We start from the raw sequence: 19,540 nt of genomic DNA on the forward strand, positions 1-19,540 counted from the left end.
GCCTAACTTGACACTTGATGGTTGCTGCTTGACTTGAGCTATTTTCACCATGCTGTCACCTTAACCATCTGGAAAGCTTGTGGGACATGCAGACCAAGACAAGTGCATCTGATTGTTCCTGTTTTTAACATACTCTTGTGTAGATTTGTCGCCTTGCTACACTTTAGAAGCTGTTTATATTTAAAAGTTAACCAACATAAAAAAATCAAACTAAGCTCTGTTTTTTCCTTATATTTGATTGTTTTGTCCCACAGGTCAGCTACAGGTATGAGTAAAGCAACCATTTCTCAGATATTACAAGTCCCCTGCAGAAAAAACAATGAAAAGCATTTTTAAAGCTACTCTGGGTTTAATATTTTAGGGTGTGTGGTATGCTGTGACAGTCTGGCTTTTCGTCTTTAGGTCTTTGTGTGGATTCTGCCTTTTGCTTGTTGCTGCCAGCACATGCTATAGCCCTGTTAATCTAGTATAGAAAAAGAGATTTGAAAACAGATGAAGCAATACACTCATAACAATCATTTAGAATAAACAGAAAAATATCAGCGTGGCTATTAAAATTGAATATAAGAGAATACAATGTTGTTTGCATGGTTTGAAAACTTTTGGAAGCTTTTCTCATTAAAATTAGGAACAAGTTCTACAAGGAAATGACTTATCTAGTAAAGTTGTGATATTTCAGAAAAGTAGGCATTGTCATGCATTAAGTGTTGGAGGATCACGTTACAGGTTTACCACAGGTTAGCGATACTACCCGGGGGCAAGAGGGGGCAGAGTCACTAACACTGTCTCTCTCTTTTTCATCCACAGTGGCGGGAACACGTCCAGTGAGGGAAAATGACTCTGCCCATTCCGGCAGGAGTCCTATAAAAGAGTGGATATCCCAGAGAAAGGTATCTCAATTTGGACCCAAACTGCCACCAGAACAGGGCTCCTCAGGAAGACCCGCTCTATCAAGCTGTTAACCTTAAAAGAAGAGTCATGAAGGCTCATTTTATTTCTGTTCAACTACCATTAGCACCATTGAGTGTTCTTTTGGTTTAATATAACCCTGCTAGCACCCCAACACTTCCTTGATATCCATAAGTGTCCTTCCACCTATCCACAACATCTCATTCTGGGTTTGAAACTCAGTCAGTAGAAAGCCTTTTAGGTAATTTAGGGAACGGTGTTTCACAGACTTATATTAGCCATATCTTGTGTAAGTATTTGCAGCATTGAGCGATTATCTGTGCGGTTTCAGTTAATATTATCAAATCCTTTTAACACAATGGAATATTAGGTAAGGAAAAAAATGGTAGGTTTTATTTTATTTTATTAATTAAAATTGTTCAACACTTATAGGTGCAGTTTTACTTGGAATCAATAACCATTTACACCAGTAGTTGCAGAAATAAATGCATCTAGGGCTTTCTTATAGTTATTTCTCAGCTCTCACAGTGCTATGAAGGAATTTGAGCACACTGTTAAACTGTTTTGGTGACAGTTGTGAAATTTTCAGTATTTAAGTTTTGCCACAATGTGTTAATGGGGTTTAAATCCATGGTTTAATATTCCAAAACTCTCTTTCTTCGCCTAAGTATCTATCTATCTATCTATCTATCTATCTATCTATCTATCTATCTATTCTTCTTTATTGTCTTACTACATGATGTACAGTAGCTGCATTTTATCTCACTGACTGATGGGATGATATTTTTTTACTAATTGCTACTTTCATTTATGTATCTCATTATGCAGGAATAAATACCATTCACAAATGGGATATGCATTCATCATTTCACATGTACTAGAGTAATCAGATAAATAAAATGAAAACAAGTTAGAACTGAAGCGTCTAGTCAGGGACCCACACAGAAGCTAAATTGTTGTGATAAGTGAAATAAAGTCTTGTGAAAGAAGCTATTTAGGTCAGAATTTTATATCCTTGTGAGCTTGAGAAGAACGAAACTGCCTTTTAAGAAGAGTTCAGCCTCTTCAAAGTTGTGAGGAAGTGCATTTTTTCCCTGAAAGTATTCTTTAATCAGGCAAGTTGCACATAATGCATACTGGACTGCAACTTTTTGCAGCCTCCTTTTGTTGTCATCAATGAAGTATATTTACAGTATATGTTTGATCGGCTATAAAATCATGGTATATGCATATCATTTTGCAGTCATATGATATTGACTTGTTCTTTTAGGCAAACTGGAGATGTTTTTTTCTTTTTTTAGAAGCAAAGCAACTGCACAATGATTGTTTGTGGAGTTTTCTACAGGTTTCTCATTGGAGCCAATGATCTGTGAGCCAGCTTCAGTCATTTTATTTAATTATTTCCAGTATGGAATGTGGACATGGAAGCAGTTATATTATTTTACTTGTACTTCTCTACAAATATGAATGATGCTAAATTTTTCCTGTGTCTGTCAGTTTTCTATATCTTTTTCTTTTTATTTAGAGCATATAGTTTTCTTTCATAGTGTAACTGTACAACATCCTGTCTGGATGTAATACTGTTTGAGTACATTTTTGTTCTGTTTCTCGCCATTCTTTCTGATATTTATGTATCCTTCTCTAACTGTTTTGTTTACATTTTGGTTTTTGTAGCATCACACGTTAATGAATTTATTGTGTATGTTGTTCATACTGCTTGGTGTGCTACAAGTTCTATTATATACTGTATAAAGTACATCAAAAGATGAAGCTAGTTTCTGAAATGCTAACTACTGCATGAAAGCAGAGAAAGACTGTACATTTGTAGCAAAATTAAAAGTTAAGAAAGATAATGGATTCTCATTGTCAGTTGGCAACTGAATATTGGATATATCAGGGTAAATATTTGAATTAAAGAAGCTTTCAATGGAATAAAAAGCTTAGAGAGGGAAAACACTTTAGTGGTCAATTAAGGATTTAAATGGAGAAAAGTATTCAGTTTATAAAAGAGAAAAAACAACTTTTTTCATTCAGTAAGTGCTTCTAATGGAGGCTTTTATTTAGTAAACAGCAAATGTTTGGTATTTGGCTCAGTAGAAAACAGCCAAGTGGAGGTCAGAGCTTAGTCACTAGAAGAAAAAAGCTACAATGAAGGGTTTAGTAGATATAGAACAAAGTAAAATCAAGTATTTAGTTGGGCAAAGGGCTATAAAAACTTAATGTTTGCAAGGAAAAGGGATGAAAGATTTGTAGCAGATTTGGAACAAAGAGCAGCTCTGTGCAAAGAAGGGTCTAAAAATTTTACAGCTTAGAAAGGAAAAGAAAATGTTTTGCTCGGAAAACAAGGAAATTAAGGAGTGTAATACACTGAGAGGACTCGTATGTAATTCATTAAAAATGTGGGTGTGTAATGCACAGAGAATCTTGGGTGTGTAATACACAGAGAAACTTGGATGTATTTTCAACACAAAGAAATTCCTACATTTAGAAAGAAAAGAAAAAAATATTGCATTGAATGAATGAGAATATAAAAGAAAGAAAAACATTAGAAGCCTATAAGAAAAATCAGGAATCATTTAGTGCAGGGTGTATCTGACACCCTGAGATGCCTTTCTCATTGGAATTATGTTATTTTAAAATTATAGATTTGCTAAAGATTATGTCTACATCAGAGCTAGAGTACAGAACTAAAGAAAGAAAAAAATATACAAAGGCTATCATTTAAATAGAGGCTTGCCATTCCAAATACAAACTGCTGAAGGAATTCAATGGAACATTGCAGAGTTGGAAAAAGACAGTGACTGTAATATTATTGTCAACCAAATTAAAACTCATGAGCTAAAAGACACCTGTAGAGTGATCCCTTGTTTACCTGGAATCTGAATTTCTATGCACATATTTTGGGGGAAAAAGGTAAAATAACAGCAACCAGTTTCTTTAAATGCAGGTAAAATAACAGCAAACAATTTTACATTGCTATCTCAAGTTATTTTGTATTTTGTTTGTGTGTGCCTTGTAAGGTGTCTGTGAAAGTTGCTATGTAAAATAAAGATTATGTGGTTTAATGAATTATCTCACATCTCCTGAAAATTAGATTCAACTCTTGATCACATTACAGACTTTTTTCAATTTACACATGTCTACTTCCAAAATTCAAAAAGGTACATACTGTATTAGATTGACTGTCATATATAATTCATTTTCATTTCATAATTCAATTCATAATTCTTTCAATTCATAACTCAACTTGTTTACTCATTTGAGCCAGATGCTGTTGAGTCAGGGTCTAGCGCTCCACAACCTTGTATTAAAATACTCAAGATTAGAAAATAGGTGGATACATTATTAAACTGGAGTAGCACAGTGGTGCAATTGTTAGAAATTCCTTCTTCACTCCTTCAGTGATCTGTCTTTATCTGTGTGGTGTTTTCACATTCTTTTGGCACTCTGTTATATACTAGTGTCATAACCAAAATTGGTTCCTTGATGGTGCTGGAAAAGGATCTACTTCTCTACACATAACAGTTTCAAACTGTTTTGGAATTTCTCTTCTATAATGCTGATATTGTTGTGAGATTTTTCAGGTAAGAAACAGAGACGTTTTGAGGCAATTCGTTATACCTGTACTTAAATATCATGGTGCCAGAGAGAGACAATGTGCTGCATGCTGATTAGAATGTGTAAGTAAGAATTTCTGTGCATGTGACAGTAATAATAATAATAATAATAAATTTTATTTATATTGCAGTAATGACCCTATAAACCATACAGCAAAATTAGTATCTGAACAGTGGATAGTTGGATTGAACCCATCCTGCCCAATTCTCAAAGATGGACTCCATAAATAGTAACAGAATACAGGTAAAGCACAGTGAAATGTACCAACAGTAATTCTACCAAAGCATGTCATTACAAATTTATTCTTAAATAAGTAGTGTGGCTTACAAGGTGAATGAGCATGAATCTGTATAAATAAATTTTAAACCAATGGCATTTTTTTTCAAACACATATTTTAGGGTCAACTGGAAAATATTATTAGCCTGGTGTGAATGTGATTATGAGTAGGCCCTAGGATAGGCTGCCATCCCATCCAGCTTTTGTTCATGACCTATGCTCAATGACACATAAATAGCCTTTAGCTTCTCTGAATCTTTACAGTCAAAAAATGAGTGGAAAATTAATATTTTTACAACAGTACTACCAACACTCTTTGAGTTTCTTAATGCTGTTTGAAAAAGTTTAAATTATTTGTCAAGTGCCTTGTGAATTATTTTTCTTAATTTTCATCAACAGTGACCTGCAGTTTTTTATTTTTTTATTTTTTACTATAAACCGAACAGATGTACTGGCTATTGAGATATAGGGAGAGGTTTATGCTGGGAGGCTCAACCCAGACCATGATTAAGAATAATTGCTTAAAGGTGCATAAACATGTAGTAATGGGTTGCAAGTCTGGGACACAACAACAGGGCATGTCTAGACATACAGTACATAATAATGCACTATGTGTGATTACTTTGGTTATTGACTTCTGAAAATGGTGTGTTAGTTATGTAAAAATTACCTTTTTTATTTATCCACATATAAGGCAACAAGTTCCAGTTTTTTTATATCTGTGCCAAATGTGGACAGGGAAATACTATTGAAAAGAATGTGAAAAATGTCATATCTGTATTATCAATAAATTGTCCCATTCATCAGTACTGATATCCTTGATAGGTTTATAGGGTTATTAATGCCACATGTACAGAATACAGTGAAATTCTTACTTGCATGTGCTAATCAACATATAACACATCACCACTCTCCTGCATCAAGATTAGAGAGCATAACTTCCTTACACTCAATGGGTTATTCCCTACAGAAGATGAGCAACAGAAGGATACCAAGATGCAGCACTTAGCAAATTTTTTGAATAAAGCAACAGCTGAGTATTCATAACAAGTGAACAGATGTAACAAAATATTACATCAAAGACATTTTTTAAGGAAACTTATGAAAAGCAAGGGTGGTCCGGTCATTGTGTGAAGTGTGCTTCCTGTGAATGTAAGGTTTCCTCCAGGTATGCTAGTTTTCTTGAAGTGCAGGTGTGTGTGTGAGCTCCACAAATGGTCCAAGTTCATTGTTGGAAAATGTAATGTGGAAAAGTAGAGCACCTTCTCAGAGCTACAACAGTGGGAAAGTACCGCAACAATAACAACAAAAATCAGGTAAAAACCTGATCTGGAATTCAGCAGAATGAATGCAGCTACAGCTGTCAGCATGTGTCTCTCTTTCTGTATTAATAGAGGTGCTCTCAGTGCTCCTGCAATTATCTTCTCCAGGCAATGTCATAGCATGCAGAATGTTGGAGGATGGAAGGTTACAGAGAGCCGTAATTAAAAAGTCCCGGGTATGTTGTGTAGGATTCAACAATTGTGGGTTTGAGCCAAGGGCTGATAATTCTTTAAATAACTAAGATTATTATTGTTTTTATAAAATAAACTAACCTGTGTTAAAATTAATGTTTCATCCACTTTTATGAATTTTTTGGAAACAAGGAACTTTCTCAGTATTTTTACTAGGAGAGCCCAATTAATACTTTCTTACAGACATACACAGCATAACAGTGAAAACTAATCAGCAAGAATGTAAAATAATAAAGAAAATCAAGCAATGTAACATAATAATAACAAGTGTAAATAAAAAATACCATATATAATCTAGGCTATAAAAGAATATTTCATTAGCAGGTTATGTATACAAGTGAAAATCTTATTGAATACACAGATGACAGTGAAATATTGAATATTAATTAAACCTAATTGCTGCCTACAAAAAGTTAAGCTATACAGCAATTATAAATTGGCCCAATGTGGGTGTGTGCATGAATGTGCACTGTGACGGATTGGTGTTCTGTAAGCTGCTGACTTTTATCTAATGCTGCTGGGAAAGGCTCCTATCTTTTTGACCATTAGCTGTATGAAATGGATCCAGAAATAGATGAAGGGCAACACACAAGCACAGTGGTTAGCAATGCTGCTTTTTAGACATGGCATCCTGAGTTTGAATGCGATTCCTGGAAGATGTCTGTATGGAGTTGGCATGTTCTTTCTATGTGGGTATGGGTGATACAGCAACGCAGTGGTTAGCAAAGCTACTTCACAGACCTGGCATCCTGAGTTTGAATCCCATTCCTGAAAGATTTCTGTATGGCATTCGCATGTTCTTCTGGTGTCTATGTGGGTTTGCCTTCAGGTACTCCACTTTTCCAACCATATCTGAAAAGTTTTAGAGTTTAGATTAATTGTTGACTAAACTGGCTGTGTGAGTGCAAACATGTGTGCATATGTGTGTGTGATTGGCAGGGCCAGTACCACCATTAAGGCAAATTAGGCAATCACCTAGGGGGCTTATCATAAGGTGGGGAAAAAACAGGCACATGGGTTACAGACCGAACAGTCAGTTGGCAAAATAATAAGCATGGTCTAGGGAGCGAAATAACCTAGACCCGGCACTGCTAATTGGACCCTGTAATAGAGTTGGCACCATGTCCAGGGTTGCTTTCTGCCTTGCTCTTAGAACAACCTGCCACCCTAACTTGGATTATGTGGAATGGTTGTCTGACTGATTGAAAAGTAAGTATATAGAAGTATGAAATGAAAAGAGGTAGAATGGTAATAAAACAAAGTGTGTTCAATTAAGACTGCGTGTGTATGTCTAGAAATGAAAAAAGTTAAAAGCTGATTCAAATTTCTAAATCCATATTTGAAAGAGTTAATGATATGAGGCAGCACAAATAAAGTCCAAGCTTGTAGAAGGCTCCACTAGCGTCTTTACCTTAATGTCAAATCAAACACCATCCTTTCATATATTTTCAATGCTATTTTTTCATGAAAAACGTCGCCATGTATTAATTCACCTTGGAAAAGTTTATTCTTAATTACGAAATAAAGACATAATATCAGAGGCGGGATTTCAAACAGTGAACAGCCTATATGCGCGGTCCCTTTAAGAAGGCTCTGTGGTGGTGCAGTCTGGGAATGACAGTCCGCTGCGCTGTCTTGAGAGGCACTACCCCTCGCTTTCCTATTGAGAACATCAAGAACTACCTTGGGTATTTTGTAAAGTGTAAAACTATAGTTTCCATTTATCATTTTCAAGTGGATTACCACTGGAGGCGTTCGGGAGGAACGTTACCTAAAATGGGATTTAGCTGATGCCTCATTTTTGGACGTCTTTTGACGGGATCGGCTCGCCATGCGCAGCAGAGTAGTAGAATCGGCTCAACTTTATCGGGCGCTGCTGAGCAAGTCTGAAATGCAATTGCGCTGATACTGGATGTAACGCAGGCCGGAACTCCGGTTCAAGCGGCTTGCTTGGAAACGTTTTCGAAGAAGAAACCGAACATCGCCTGCCTTCATTAAGTGTGTTGCCTTTTTACCCACTTTCACAAGAGTCCAGTAGAGCTGCATGTACCAATCCTAACATGCAAATAGAATAATAGACCCGCACGTCTATGTGCGGATAGTCTACGAAAGACAGTTGAAAGTTTTTTTTTTTGTATTCTTCTTCTTTTCTCGTGGGTACTGCTTTATTTTTATTGTCTAAACTCTCACCGGCAACGGCGGAGTTCTCTTTGTGCAATGCTGGTGACGCTGGGATACTTCTGACAACTGGACTCCTGTATTATGCGCCACTATGTCCCTTTTGGAAAGCATCCTGGCTTACCTAGGTGCCGGTGACATGCAGTGGTTCTGCCTGCTCACCCTTTTCGTCGCCTCTCTTGTGACCGTGGCAGTCTACTTAGTGCAGTCCGCACTAAGCTCCTTTCGGTTCCGGGAGCGCCGCGGCGCAAACTCGACAGCAAGAGAAGCGGCCGCTCTGCTGGATTGGGTGCTGGCGCTTCCGAGCTGGAGAAGGCAGTGGCGAAGAGCCTGGCTGGCAGCTATCAATGAAGAAGCCAAGCGACTCGAGGTAAGTAATAATGACTTGTTTTAGTTATAGACTTCATTTTACGGTCATTCGCTCATCTTTTACTGAAGCTGCCTTACAAGTCACACATGCCTACCTGCTTCTTTACCGATCGCACAGGAGCTCTATTTTAAAACATATGTCGTGTAGGAAGCTCGTTACGGAACACTCGTAGATATGCAAACCTAAGTGATTAAAGAGGTGGAACGGAATCTCATGTGACCGGGTTTCAAATGGCATTACTTTATCACTAGTCACTCCTTCACCAGGTTCCTTTGTAGCAATGCATCAGTCAAGTATTTCAATATGTTACGTGCCTTGGAAATCGCTATACTGTACTGTACATGTTTTCCCATCGGTCACATTTCTTGCAATTTTAAAGTGAGAAGTATCTACAGAGGTTTATAAAATAATCTTAGCGTTTACATACATTTGTAGCAGAGTAAAACATAGCTTTTCCCTTCTTTTTAGTGATTGCTAATTCTACTCTTGGGCACAGCTAGTTTTCTTTCAATCAGTATTTGAATTCAAATTCTGCTGCTATGACCTTCTTTCCTAAGCTTTTGCGGGTGTCCTATGGAACAACGCAACCTATCGAAATGTACTCCAAAGCTGTCGTGCGCACACGCAGTATACATCTATTCTAAAACAACAGTCGACAAATTAAGTTAATTAAATAAATTAAGTTGAATAAATTAAACGGACCCTACTAACATTATTAAGCTGTTAGGAGCAAACATACCCAGTTCTACAATCCAATGCCTTTCCCATTTTAATCAGTTTTTTTGTCCAGTATTGTGATGGTAAGCCAAACGTGATTGGTTTGTGCTACCTTAGAAAAAAAAAACTTAGGCTGATGGTGAGTAATACCATCAAAATCTTATGTTCATTTTGACGTTTTGACTTTTAGATGTGTAAATATTTGTATGTGTGGCATATTTCGACAAGGCAGCACAAATCGTCAGAACACCGGCTTTTTTAGTTAAAATTTCCAATTTATACTTATGTAGAACAATCAGAAAAGTGCTGCTTGTGTTTTTTTTCTTATTTGTTTACTTCCAAAGGTTTTCTTTTTCTTTTAAGTGTGATGTATGAAAAAATGTAGCTGTCATCCCACTTGGCATCATTTACTCCAGTGTGTATGTTTATCATAGCATAGCTGTTTTAACAACTTGAAATGAAAAAATAAACTGAGTGTTAAGGGGTGATAATTGATACCAAACCACAAAACATTTAACTTTTTCAGATAAGTAAATACATGTATTTATAGGTTTATACAGTTTTCAGTGAAACAGAAGGGAACCCAAAACGGAAATTCTAATTAAATAGTATTATCCATTAATGGAATACTCCATGCAAAAATGTATAAGTTTTTTTATATGTTATCTGTGCAGTTTGTAGAAATAGATAGATATAACCGTGAAAAAAATTATCTCATGTTTTCCTTCTGAATCTGTATAAAAAGTTTATGGTATAATAGAAGCCAGTAGTGACCAATGCTGTGCATTAGAAAACAATGTGAAAAAAGAAAAAAAAAATCTTCGATTATGCAACAGAAGTAACATATGTCAATTATTCAATTGTATGTACAAAACATGTAAAACACGTGTTTTTGCAAAAATATTGCTAAATACATCGGCACACATTATTAACAGGAATTTAAAGTCTCAGGGGAGTCACTATTTGAATTGATGACAGGATTTACAGTATCACCAACAAATAATGGATAGAGGTGGATCTTCATTTCAAAAAGTGACTCCCATGTTGCTTTAGCTTCTTGTTAATGATGTATGCTGATTGTTTTGGAAGTATATACTTAACTGTAGTTAAGCAAAAATGCATTTTGTATGTTTTTTTGCATACAACTGGATAACTGAATTGTGAGTTATGCAATATGAATACTGTTAAACTTTTTTTCTATGGATGTTTATGTTGTGTGCCATTGTACAGCATTGACCACTATTGACCCCAGTTATATCATCAACTTTTTTTCTCACCATTCTGCACGAAAACATGTGTTTAAACATTTTTCTTGGCCACTGCTACCATCTATGTGAGGTAAGTAACATGTAAAAGATATAAAATATTTGGATGGAATGAAGCAATGAGTGGGCATTAAATCGGAGAATGACGTGAGAGTTGAAACTTCCATATGGAAATTGGTAAACACTTAAAATGTTGGGAAGATCAACACTTCTTCTTTGAATCTAGTTGTTAAGTTTGATATGAGAGTAGGATTTCATCAAGAATGCAGCACATTAAAAGCTCAATATGCAGTGCCTAAAAAGAATTCACCCACCTTTTTATTCACAATTTTTTTTTTTTTTTTTTTTACAACATTAAATCACGGTAGATTTATTTAGGCGTTTTTGCCTTTAATTACCAGAAAAAAAATCTTAAACTTTAAATTGAAGGCAGGTCTCTACAGTGTGATTTAAAAGTATTAAAATTATTAAATGTAAAATAATTTATTGCTGAGGCATTCAACACTTTACTATGCACCTAAATCATGACTGGTGCATCCAGTTGCCTTTAGAAGTCACATAGTTAAATGGAGATCACTTGTGTGCAGTTAAGGTGCTTTGAGTGATTGTAGTATAAATTCACCTGTATTTGGAATGTCCAGCTGATGGTGCATCAGTTTCTAGTTTTTTGTCTCTGTAAATTTTCATAATTTATTTCACCAACATGAGTCAAGTGGTCCTCAACATTATAGTATCAGAGCAGAGAGATTTTTTTTTTTTTTTTTGTTGCTCTGTTATGTCAGTCCATTATATAGGTATTTATTTACAACAGCCAGGCTACTGCCTGATATTCAAGCTATGAAATTAACTTGGGTCCCGGTGGATCTGTTCACCACTGGTGCACACTTTCTGAATTTCTTATTGATGGTAAATATAAAATTTTCACTAACTTTGCCTTGCTTTGGTACATGGGGAAGATTCACAGTAGAGGTCTGCATGGTACTGATATTTCTCAGTCCTGCACCTGACAAAGAACTATCCTATTTCTGTATGCTTTAATCTGCTCCCACAAAAGTTCTCTGCAGCTCCTGCTTTAAATGTTACTCTTTGAATGATAAACGAAAATCAGGACCTAGTGTTCGTGGATTTTTAAAACTGAAGCATGTACAAGAGGGGTGAAAAAGAAATCAATACACCCACCAGTAATCACTATTGTTTATCTGCAACTATGCATATTCGTCACAAAGCTTGTAACATTTCACATGAAACGTCAATAGTAAAAAAAGATGCCTCAGTAACAGATGTGCATATACGTTTTCTATTCTAGGTACAGCTGCTTTTGTAGTTTATTTTTTAGGAGACCACTTTCTCATAGGTTCTTTTATGCTCTGAAGACATCTTCTACATCTGCTAAAAACTGTTTAGCTTAGTACCATTCTGCAAAACCTTGCATCAGGTCATGCAAGTAATACGGGATTTCTGTGAAAATATTTACCTCTAATTTACAATGAGCCCACAGCATTAATGACCAAGACCAACTAAGAACTTTATTAATGAACAAAAGGAAAATAGTATCTATGGTTTTATCTCCACTTTTTACGCAAAATTACCTGTGCCCACTAACAATATTATTTCACTTTACCACAATCCTTTAGATAAGAATTACATTGCTATGCTACTGGTAGTATATGCACAGGGGTATATACTACAGTGGAGTCTCCTGTTCGATCCTGGTGGTCTGCAGTGACTGCAGGTTTTTTTTCCAACCTATTTTTTTTAGTTCAAGTCAGTTATTGCTCAAGCAAAATTTTTGTTCTTTATTTCAGTCTTAAAATGGCTGCAATCACTGTTTTTAATTGCTTCATGTTTTCTTAACCAGCAATCAATTGCAAATGAGATGCAAATGACAAACCTAGTAGATCATTATCTTAACTCACTGGTTTTCAAGTTCATCAGTAAAGGCCCATTGTAGCTTCAGGTTTTCATCCCAGCTAACATCTGGTTTGAATCGGACACATACCTTGATTATGCAAGCTGTTATTTCCTAGTTTCTGCATTTTGTTGTCAATTTACATCTTGCCTGAAGAAGGGGTCTGAGTTGCCTCAAAAGCTTGCATATTGTAATCTTTTTAGTTAGCCAATAAAAGGTGTCATTTTGCTTGGCCTTTCTCTCTGTTGGCAATTTATAAATTGTAAAACTGGGTTCACTGATTTCTTATTGGAATGTATCGAGTATTCATTCACATTACATGGGGATAATTTAGTGGGTTGTGTATTATTGTTTTTAGAATTTATATTTTCATTCTCACCATCATCATGATTTTCCTGTTATTCTTATTTAATCCGTAATTTACTAATGAGTTGGTTAGTTATAAGTTACTGTAGCCTTTCAGTATGATTTGCTCTTGTGCATCATCTGCTTCGCATTAATGTTTAACCGAATCGCTGATTTGTTGGAAGAAAAACCATTACTATAACTTCTGGTCTCTGGTGTGAACCACCTGTAGACGGGTTTATAGACAGCCTGCTTGTTCTTCCGTCTCCTGATTGTAGCCAAATCACTGTTGCAGGGTAAGAAGACATGATGGACAGCTCCACCTTTTTCTTCCCCCGGCCCCTGACAAGGCATGCTCTGCATCTAATGTAACCACTGTTTCCATTCTGCGGTTTCTGTTTTAAGTGCTGAATTAACTAGATGGGCGGCCACTTTTACCTGCTATCATCTTTTTGGAAAGTTTGCATTTTACTTTAGTTTGTTCAACATCCACTCTTTCATATCTAAACCAATTCCACACCACAGACTTAACATTACAGCATTTCTTTGGAATGAACACATTCTTTGCATTGATATTGTAATGCCCCTTCCTCATATTTTGAGGAACAAAACCACACTGACAGTTCACTGTGCAGAAATCAAACAAGTTTACTACTACCAACAAAAACACTCAAAGAATCAAGAACTCAGTCGCAAACTTGGTTTACAAACCTCCCATTATTGTAGCCATGGGAGGTGTCCGTCACTTAAGTCCTTACATTTTCTTTTTTTTTTTTTCTTTAAGCAACTTGCACTTTTAGCCTCCAGTTTCAAAGACATGCCAGTCTGTTGGAGCCTTTCATGTCGCTATCCTGCAGACACTGACAAGCTCTGACACGGCTGATAAATTCACTGTCCAGCACACAGCGTGTCTTGTGGCACTATCACCTTCCAAACTGAAAAGCACACCAGTTCCACTTGATGCTCTATTTTCATCTCCAATTCCCACCTCTCAGCATCTTGGTTCCTGAGAGTGGGCAAAAGTTTCGGCACCCAATATGGTCAGTACTTATTAAGACCCCCTTAATCATAGCAAGTATCATAGCTTGTAAATGCTTTTGTAACCAGATAAGAGCCTTTCAGTTGTTACTTGGGGCATTTCCTGTTATTCAACCTTGCAAAAGTCTACTAAGTGTGCAAGATACTTGGGCCGTCTTGCATGCGCTGCTCTTTTGAGATCTATCCATAGATTTTCAATGATGTTTGGGTTGGGGGAATGTGAGGGCCAGGGCAAAACTCTCAGTTTGTGTCTCTTGAGGAATTCCATTGTAGATTATGAGGTGTATTTTGGATCATTATTTTATTTTAGGACCCATCCTCTTAACTTAAACTTTTTACAGATGATATGATCTTTGCTTCCAGAATTTGCTGGTATTTATTTGAATCCATGCATAACATCCACCTTCTGACTGCACATCTAAACAAATGGCTCTGAGGCAAAGGATCTGTGCTGGTATCCGGAGGGTTGCTGGGTTGAATTCCCTTTAATGCCAAAAGAGATCCTACTCTGCTAGGCTTTTGAGGAAGGCCCTTAACCTGCAATTGCTCCGAGGGTGCTGTACAATGGCTAACCCTGCACTCTGACCACAAGGGGTATGTGGAAACTAACAAATTCCTAATAGAAGAAATTATATAAAGTGAAATAAAAAACAAACAAAAAAAAAAATAACTGCAGTAAGTTCACATGACCGTCTAATTGGAAATGCCAGAATGTGGTCACAGCATTTTAACACTTGGTATATCCATAGCCCACAATGCTTATTTGAACTGTGTTTACTGTTAGTTATGCCATGTAGTGAGGCAGCAGTCAAAATGACAGAAAGGTATCATACCAGACACAAGCACTTCTCAAACACATGGAGCCAAGCAGCTGCAGTGGTCTATGTGTGTATGCTATCTTTTCCATTGCAGCTCTCATTGCAATATGTAAATTAATCATTAAGTTTCAGTACCTTGTATTTCTGAGGTCCTGAGTCAATAACAGCAATTTTAGCTTTTTATTTTGTCCCAAATTATTTTGTTCAGTTTCTTTTGCTGTCTTCCTGCAACCCCATCTGTTTAGAGTGCCAGGACTGAAGGAAATTGGGGGCAAGTTTTTAGGAAGAAATCCTGTGGGTGTAGCCCTAGCAGGAGCACATTTTGCCACAATTCACTACAAAGCTTTAACGAGTTTCCCTCTGATATATACTGCTCAAAAAAAGCTCAAAAAATTACACAAAAAAGGAACACTTTTTAATCAGAGTATAGCATCAAGTCAATGAAACGTCTGGAATATTGATCTGGTCAGTGAAGTAGCAGAGGGGGTTGTTAATCAGTTTCAGCTGCTTTGGTGTTAATGAGATTAACAGCAGATACACTAGAGGGGCAACAATGAGACAACCCCCAAAACAGGAATGGTTTAACAGGTGGAGGTCACTGTCATTTTTCCTTCCTCATCTTTTCTGACTGTTTTTTCACTAGTTTTGCATTTGGCTACAGTCAGTGTCACTACTGGTAGCATGAGGCGATACCTGGACCCTACAGAGGTTGCACAGGTAGTCCAACTTCTCCAGGATAGCACATCAATATGTGCCATTGCCAGAAGGTATGCTGTGTCTCTCAGTACAGTCTCAAGGGCATGGAGGAGATTCCAGGAGACAGGCAGTAACTCTTGGAGAGCTGGACAGGGCCGTAGAAGGTCCTTAACCCATCATACAAAATTATCTCTACCAGGCCACTGGTGTGAATGTGTCTGACCAAACAATCAGAAACAGACTTCATGAGGGTGGCCTGAGGGCCCGACATCCTTTAGTGGGCCCTGTGCTCACTACCTGGGACCGTGGAGTTCGATTGGCATTTGCCATAGAATACCAGAATTGGCAGGTCCACTGGCGTCCTGTGTTTTTCATAGATTAGAGCAGGTTCACCTTGAGACATGAAAGGATCTGGAGAAGCTGTGGAGAACGTTATGCTGCCTGTAACATCGTTCAGCATGACCAGTTTGGTGGTGGGTCAGTGATGGTCTAGGGAGGCATATCCTGGAGGGACGCACAGAGCTCTACAGACTAGACAATGGCACCTTGACTACCATTAGGTATCGGGATGAAATCCTTGGACCCACTGTCAAACCCCATGCTGGTGCAGTGGGTCCTGGGTTCCTTCTGGTGCACGAAAATACCCGACCTCATGTGGTAAGAGTATGTTAGCAGATACTGGAGGATGAAGGAATTGGTACCATTGACTGGCCCCCACGCTCTCCTGACCTAAATCCAATAAAACATGTCTGGGACATTGTTTCAGTCCAACTGACGCTGCTAGGTTGCACCTCAGGCTGTCCAGGAGCTCAGTGATGCCCTGGTCCAGATCTGGAAAGAGATCCCCCAGGACACCATCCGTTATCTCATTAGAAGCATGCCCCGACGTTGTCAGGCATGCATACAAGCACGTAGGGGGCAAGTACGATTTTGAGTTGCTGCATTGAAATATCGGCAAAATGGACTAGCCTGCCACATCATTTTTTCACTTTGATTTTCAGGGTGTCTTTGAATTCAACCCTCTCTAGATTAATAATTTACATTTCCATCAAAAGATTTGGCATCCTTTTGTTCCTAACACATTACCCAGTCCATATCAGTTTATATTCTTGTTCAAGAATCACATCTCGCCCTGCGAGACTAGAGGGATCTATAACACACTTTAATATTCAGAGTTGATCCCTAATTATTTTTAGTCGAAAACAAATATCACTAAGCTATGGCTCACCATCTAATTGAAGAATTCTTATACTCAAAATGAAAATTTGTGGCTTTTGAGAGGATCGATATATTGCTTTTGTTCCATTTTATTTAATTAAAAAAGAAAGGAAGTTAAAGCAATATGCTACTAAATTTGTAAATTTTTTATTGCAATTGACTAGATTAGTCAATTTCACTATTCCTATAAAGAAAAGTAGTATTTTACATATTTTGAGAAATCCTTAATTCAGTTAAACTTCAGTCAGTGGAGGCAAAAATTGCTACACAAGGCATGCTTACCTGCCCTGAATGTTATTATCTGAAAATGCCACAATCATGCTTTAGCATGTACTTGCAAGGCTTTAAGTTTGTTTATTTAACTAACACATGCTGTGAGATTTGTAAGCTGTTTTGGTAGTTTCTTGTTCTTTTTGTAAATTGACAAATTCGCTGCATGACTTGCTTAGGATAGCACAGTAAGACTAGAATGAGCATTTAGATGGTAAAGAGAAAAAGTTCAATGCCTCCACAAGTAGGCTACCCTGAGGCTGACATGGTTTTTATTAACAGCTTTAGCAAAAATGTGATCCTGCATATTTCTAACTTAGTGCATCCGGAAAGTATTCACAGCGCATCACTTTTTCCACATTTTGTTATGTTACAGCCTTATTCCAAAATGGATTAAATTCATTTTTCCCTCAGAATTCTACACACAACACCCCATAATGACAACGTGAAAAAAGTTTACTTGAGGTTTTTGCAAATTTATTAAAAATAAAAAAACTGAGAAATCACATGTACATAAGTATTCACAGCCTTTGCTCAATACTTTGTCGATGCACCTTTAGCAGCAATTACAGCCTCAAGTCTTTTTGAATATGATGCCACAAGCTTGGCACACCTATCCTTGGCCAGTTTCGCCCATTCCTCTTTGTAGCACCTCTCAAGCTCCATCAGGTTGGATGGGAAGCGTCGGTGCACAGCCATTTTAAGATCTCTCCAGAGATGTTCAATCGGATTCAAGTCTGGGCACTGGCTGGGCCACTCAAGGACATTCACAGAGTTGTCCTGAAGTCACTCCTTTGATATCTTGGCTGTGTGCTTAGGGTCGTTGTCCTGCTGAAAGATGAACCGTCGCCCCAGTCTGAGGTTAAGAGCACTCTGGAGCAGGTTTTCATCCAGGATGTCTCTGTACATTGCTGCAGTCATCTTTCCCTTTATCCTGACTAGTCTCCCAGTTCCTGTCGCTGAAAAACATCCCCACAGCATGATGCTGCCACCACCATGCTTCACTGTAAGGATGGTATTGGCCTGGTGATGAGCGGTTCCTGGTATTCCTCCAAATGTGACGCCTGGCATTCATACCAAAAAGTTCAATCTTTGTCTCATTAGACCAGAGAATTTTCTTTCTCATGGTCTGAGAGTCCTTCAGGTGCCTTTTGGCAAACTCCAGGGGGGCTGCCATGTGCCTTTTACTAAGGAGTGGCTTCCGTCTGGCCACTTTACCATACAGGCCTGATTGGTGGATTGCTGCAGAGATGGTTGTCCTTCTGGAAGTTTTCCTCTCTCCACAGAGAACCTCTGGAGCTCTGACAGAGTGACCATTGGGTTCTTGGTCACCTCCCTGATTAAGGCCCTTCTCCCCCAATCGCTCAGTTTAGATGGCCAGCCAGCTCTTTCTCAGTTTTTTTATTTTTAATAAATTTGCAAAAACCTCAAGTAAACTTTTTTCACGTTGTCATTATGGGGTGTTGTGTGTAGAATTCTGAGGAAAAAAATTAATTTAATCCATTTTGGAATACGGCTGTAACATAACAAAATGTGGAAAAAGTGATGCGCTGTGAATACTTTCCGGATGCACTGTAAGAAGTGATCATTTGAAAGTCTGTACAAAATGCAACATGCAATGTGTTATGAAGAAATAGTTTTCTTTAGGTGACATTTTGCAATATTAAAACAGAATATAGTGGAATCCAAACCTCTGCACATCTCTAATGACAGTATAGCTTTTGTTCATGTAAATGTTGAATTCAGGACAAATTATGTCAGACTTTTTTTTTTTACCACTATTGTATAACTAATAGATCATTTTTAGGAAAAAATATTAAAAAAAAAAAAGCCTTGGTTACATCAAATGCGCACATACTTTATCATTGTAGGGTTGTAGCTGTATTCAGATTTTAATTATTCACTGTTCTAAACATGTACAAAAGTAATTTGACATCAGCTGAAGTAATTCTGAGTAACCCTATACAGAATTTAGATTCTGTAGGATTTTTGAAAGTTTGACATGAACAAAGTATCTCTTTATTTTGGTAATACTGTATGTTACTTTCTGTTATGTACCCCATAGTTACTTCTGCATGTTGTGAATGTTTTTGGTGCTCTTTCTAAAGTGCCAGTGTATTAAGATCATTTTAAAGTAGAGTGTGTTATTTCCTGTAAAAGCCCACACATGTAAGCTTAAATCTGAGTTTCTTTTTAACTGTTTCACATCCTTGTCACACAGTTAGGATTTAAAATAACAACTAAGATATAATGAAAGTCAGCTTTAATAACTTAATGCTTTGTGAAAAGCACCCCCTGTAAACTGGTTATACTTTCATGTAACAGTCTGTAAAATTGGCATTGTTAAAGGTAAGACCTACCTTTGTATATCTTTTACATCATTTTTTGTTGATATTAA

At 37.2% G+C, this 19,540-nt stretch overlaps 1 protein-coding gene across 1 annotated transcript in view; it reads left to right on the forward strand.

Moving 5' to 3' along the window:
* Positions 1 to 7,915: 7,915 nt before the first annotated feature.
* The window catches only part of LOC114650474 (C2 domain-containing protein 2), a 140,519-nt gene continuing 128,894 nt past the window's right edge, over positions 7,916 to 19,540 (forward strand). Inside the window, exon 1 of the mRNA XM_028800126.2 lies at positions 7,916 to 8,866. Within this exon, the coding sequence (XP_028655959.1) occupies positions 8,591 to 8,866 (276 nt within the window). The 5' untranslated portion in view covers positions 7,916 to 8,590. The remainder of the gene's footprint in view (positions 8,867 to 19,540) is intronic.

This window comes from Erpetoichthys calabaricus, chromosome 4, assembly GCF_900747795.2.
Source record: "Erpetoichthys calabaricus chromosome 4, fErpCal1.3, whole genome shotgun sequence".
Taxonomy (NCBI): Eukaryota; Metazoa; Chordata; class Cladistia; order Polypteriformes; family Polypteridae; genus Erpetoichthys; species Erpetoichthys calabaricus.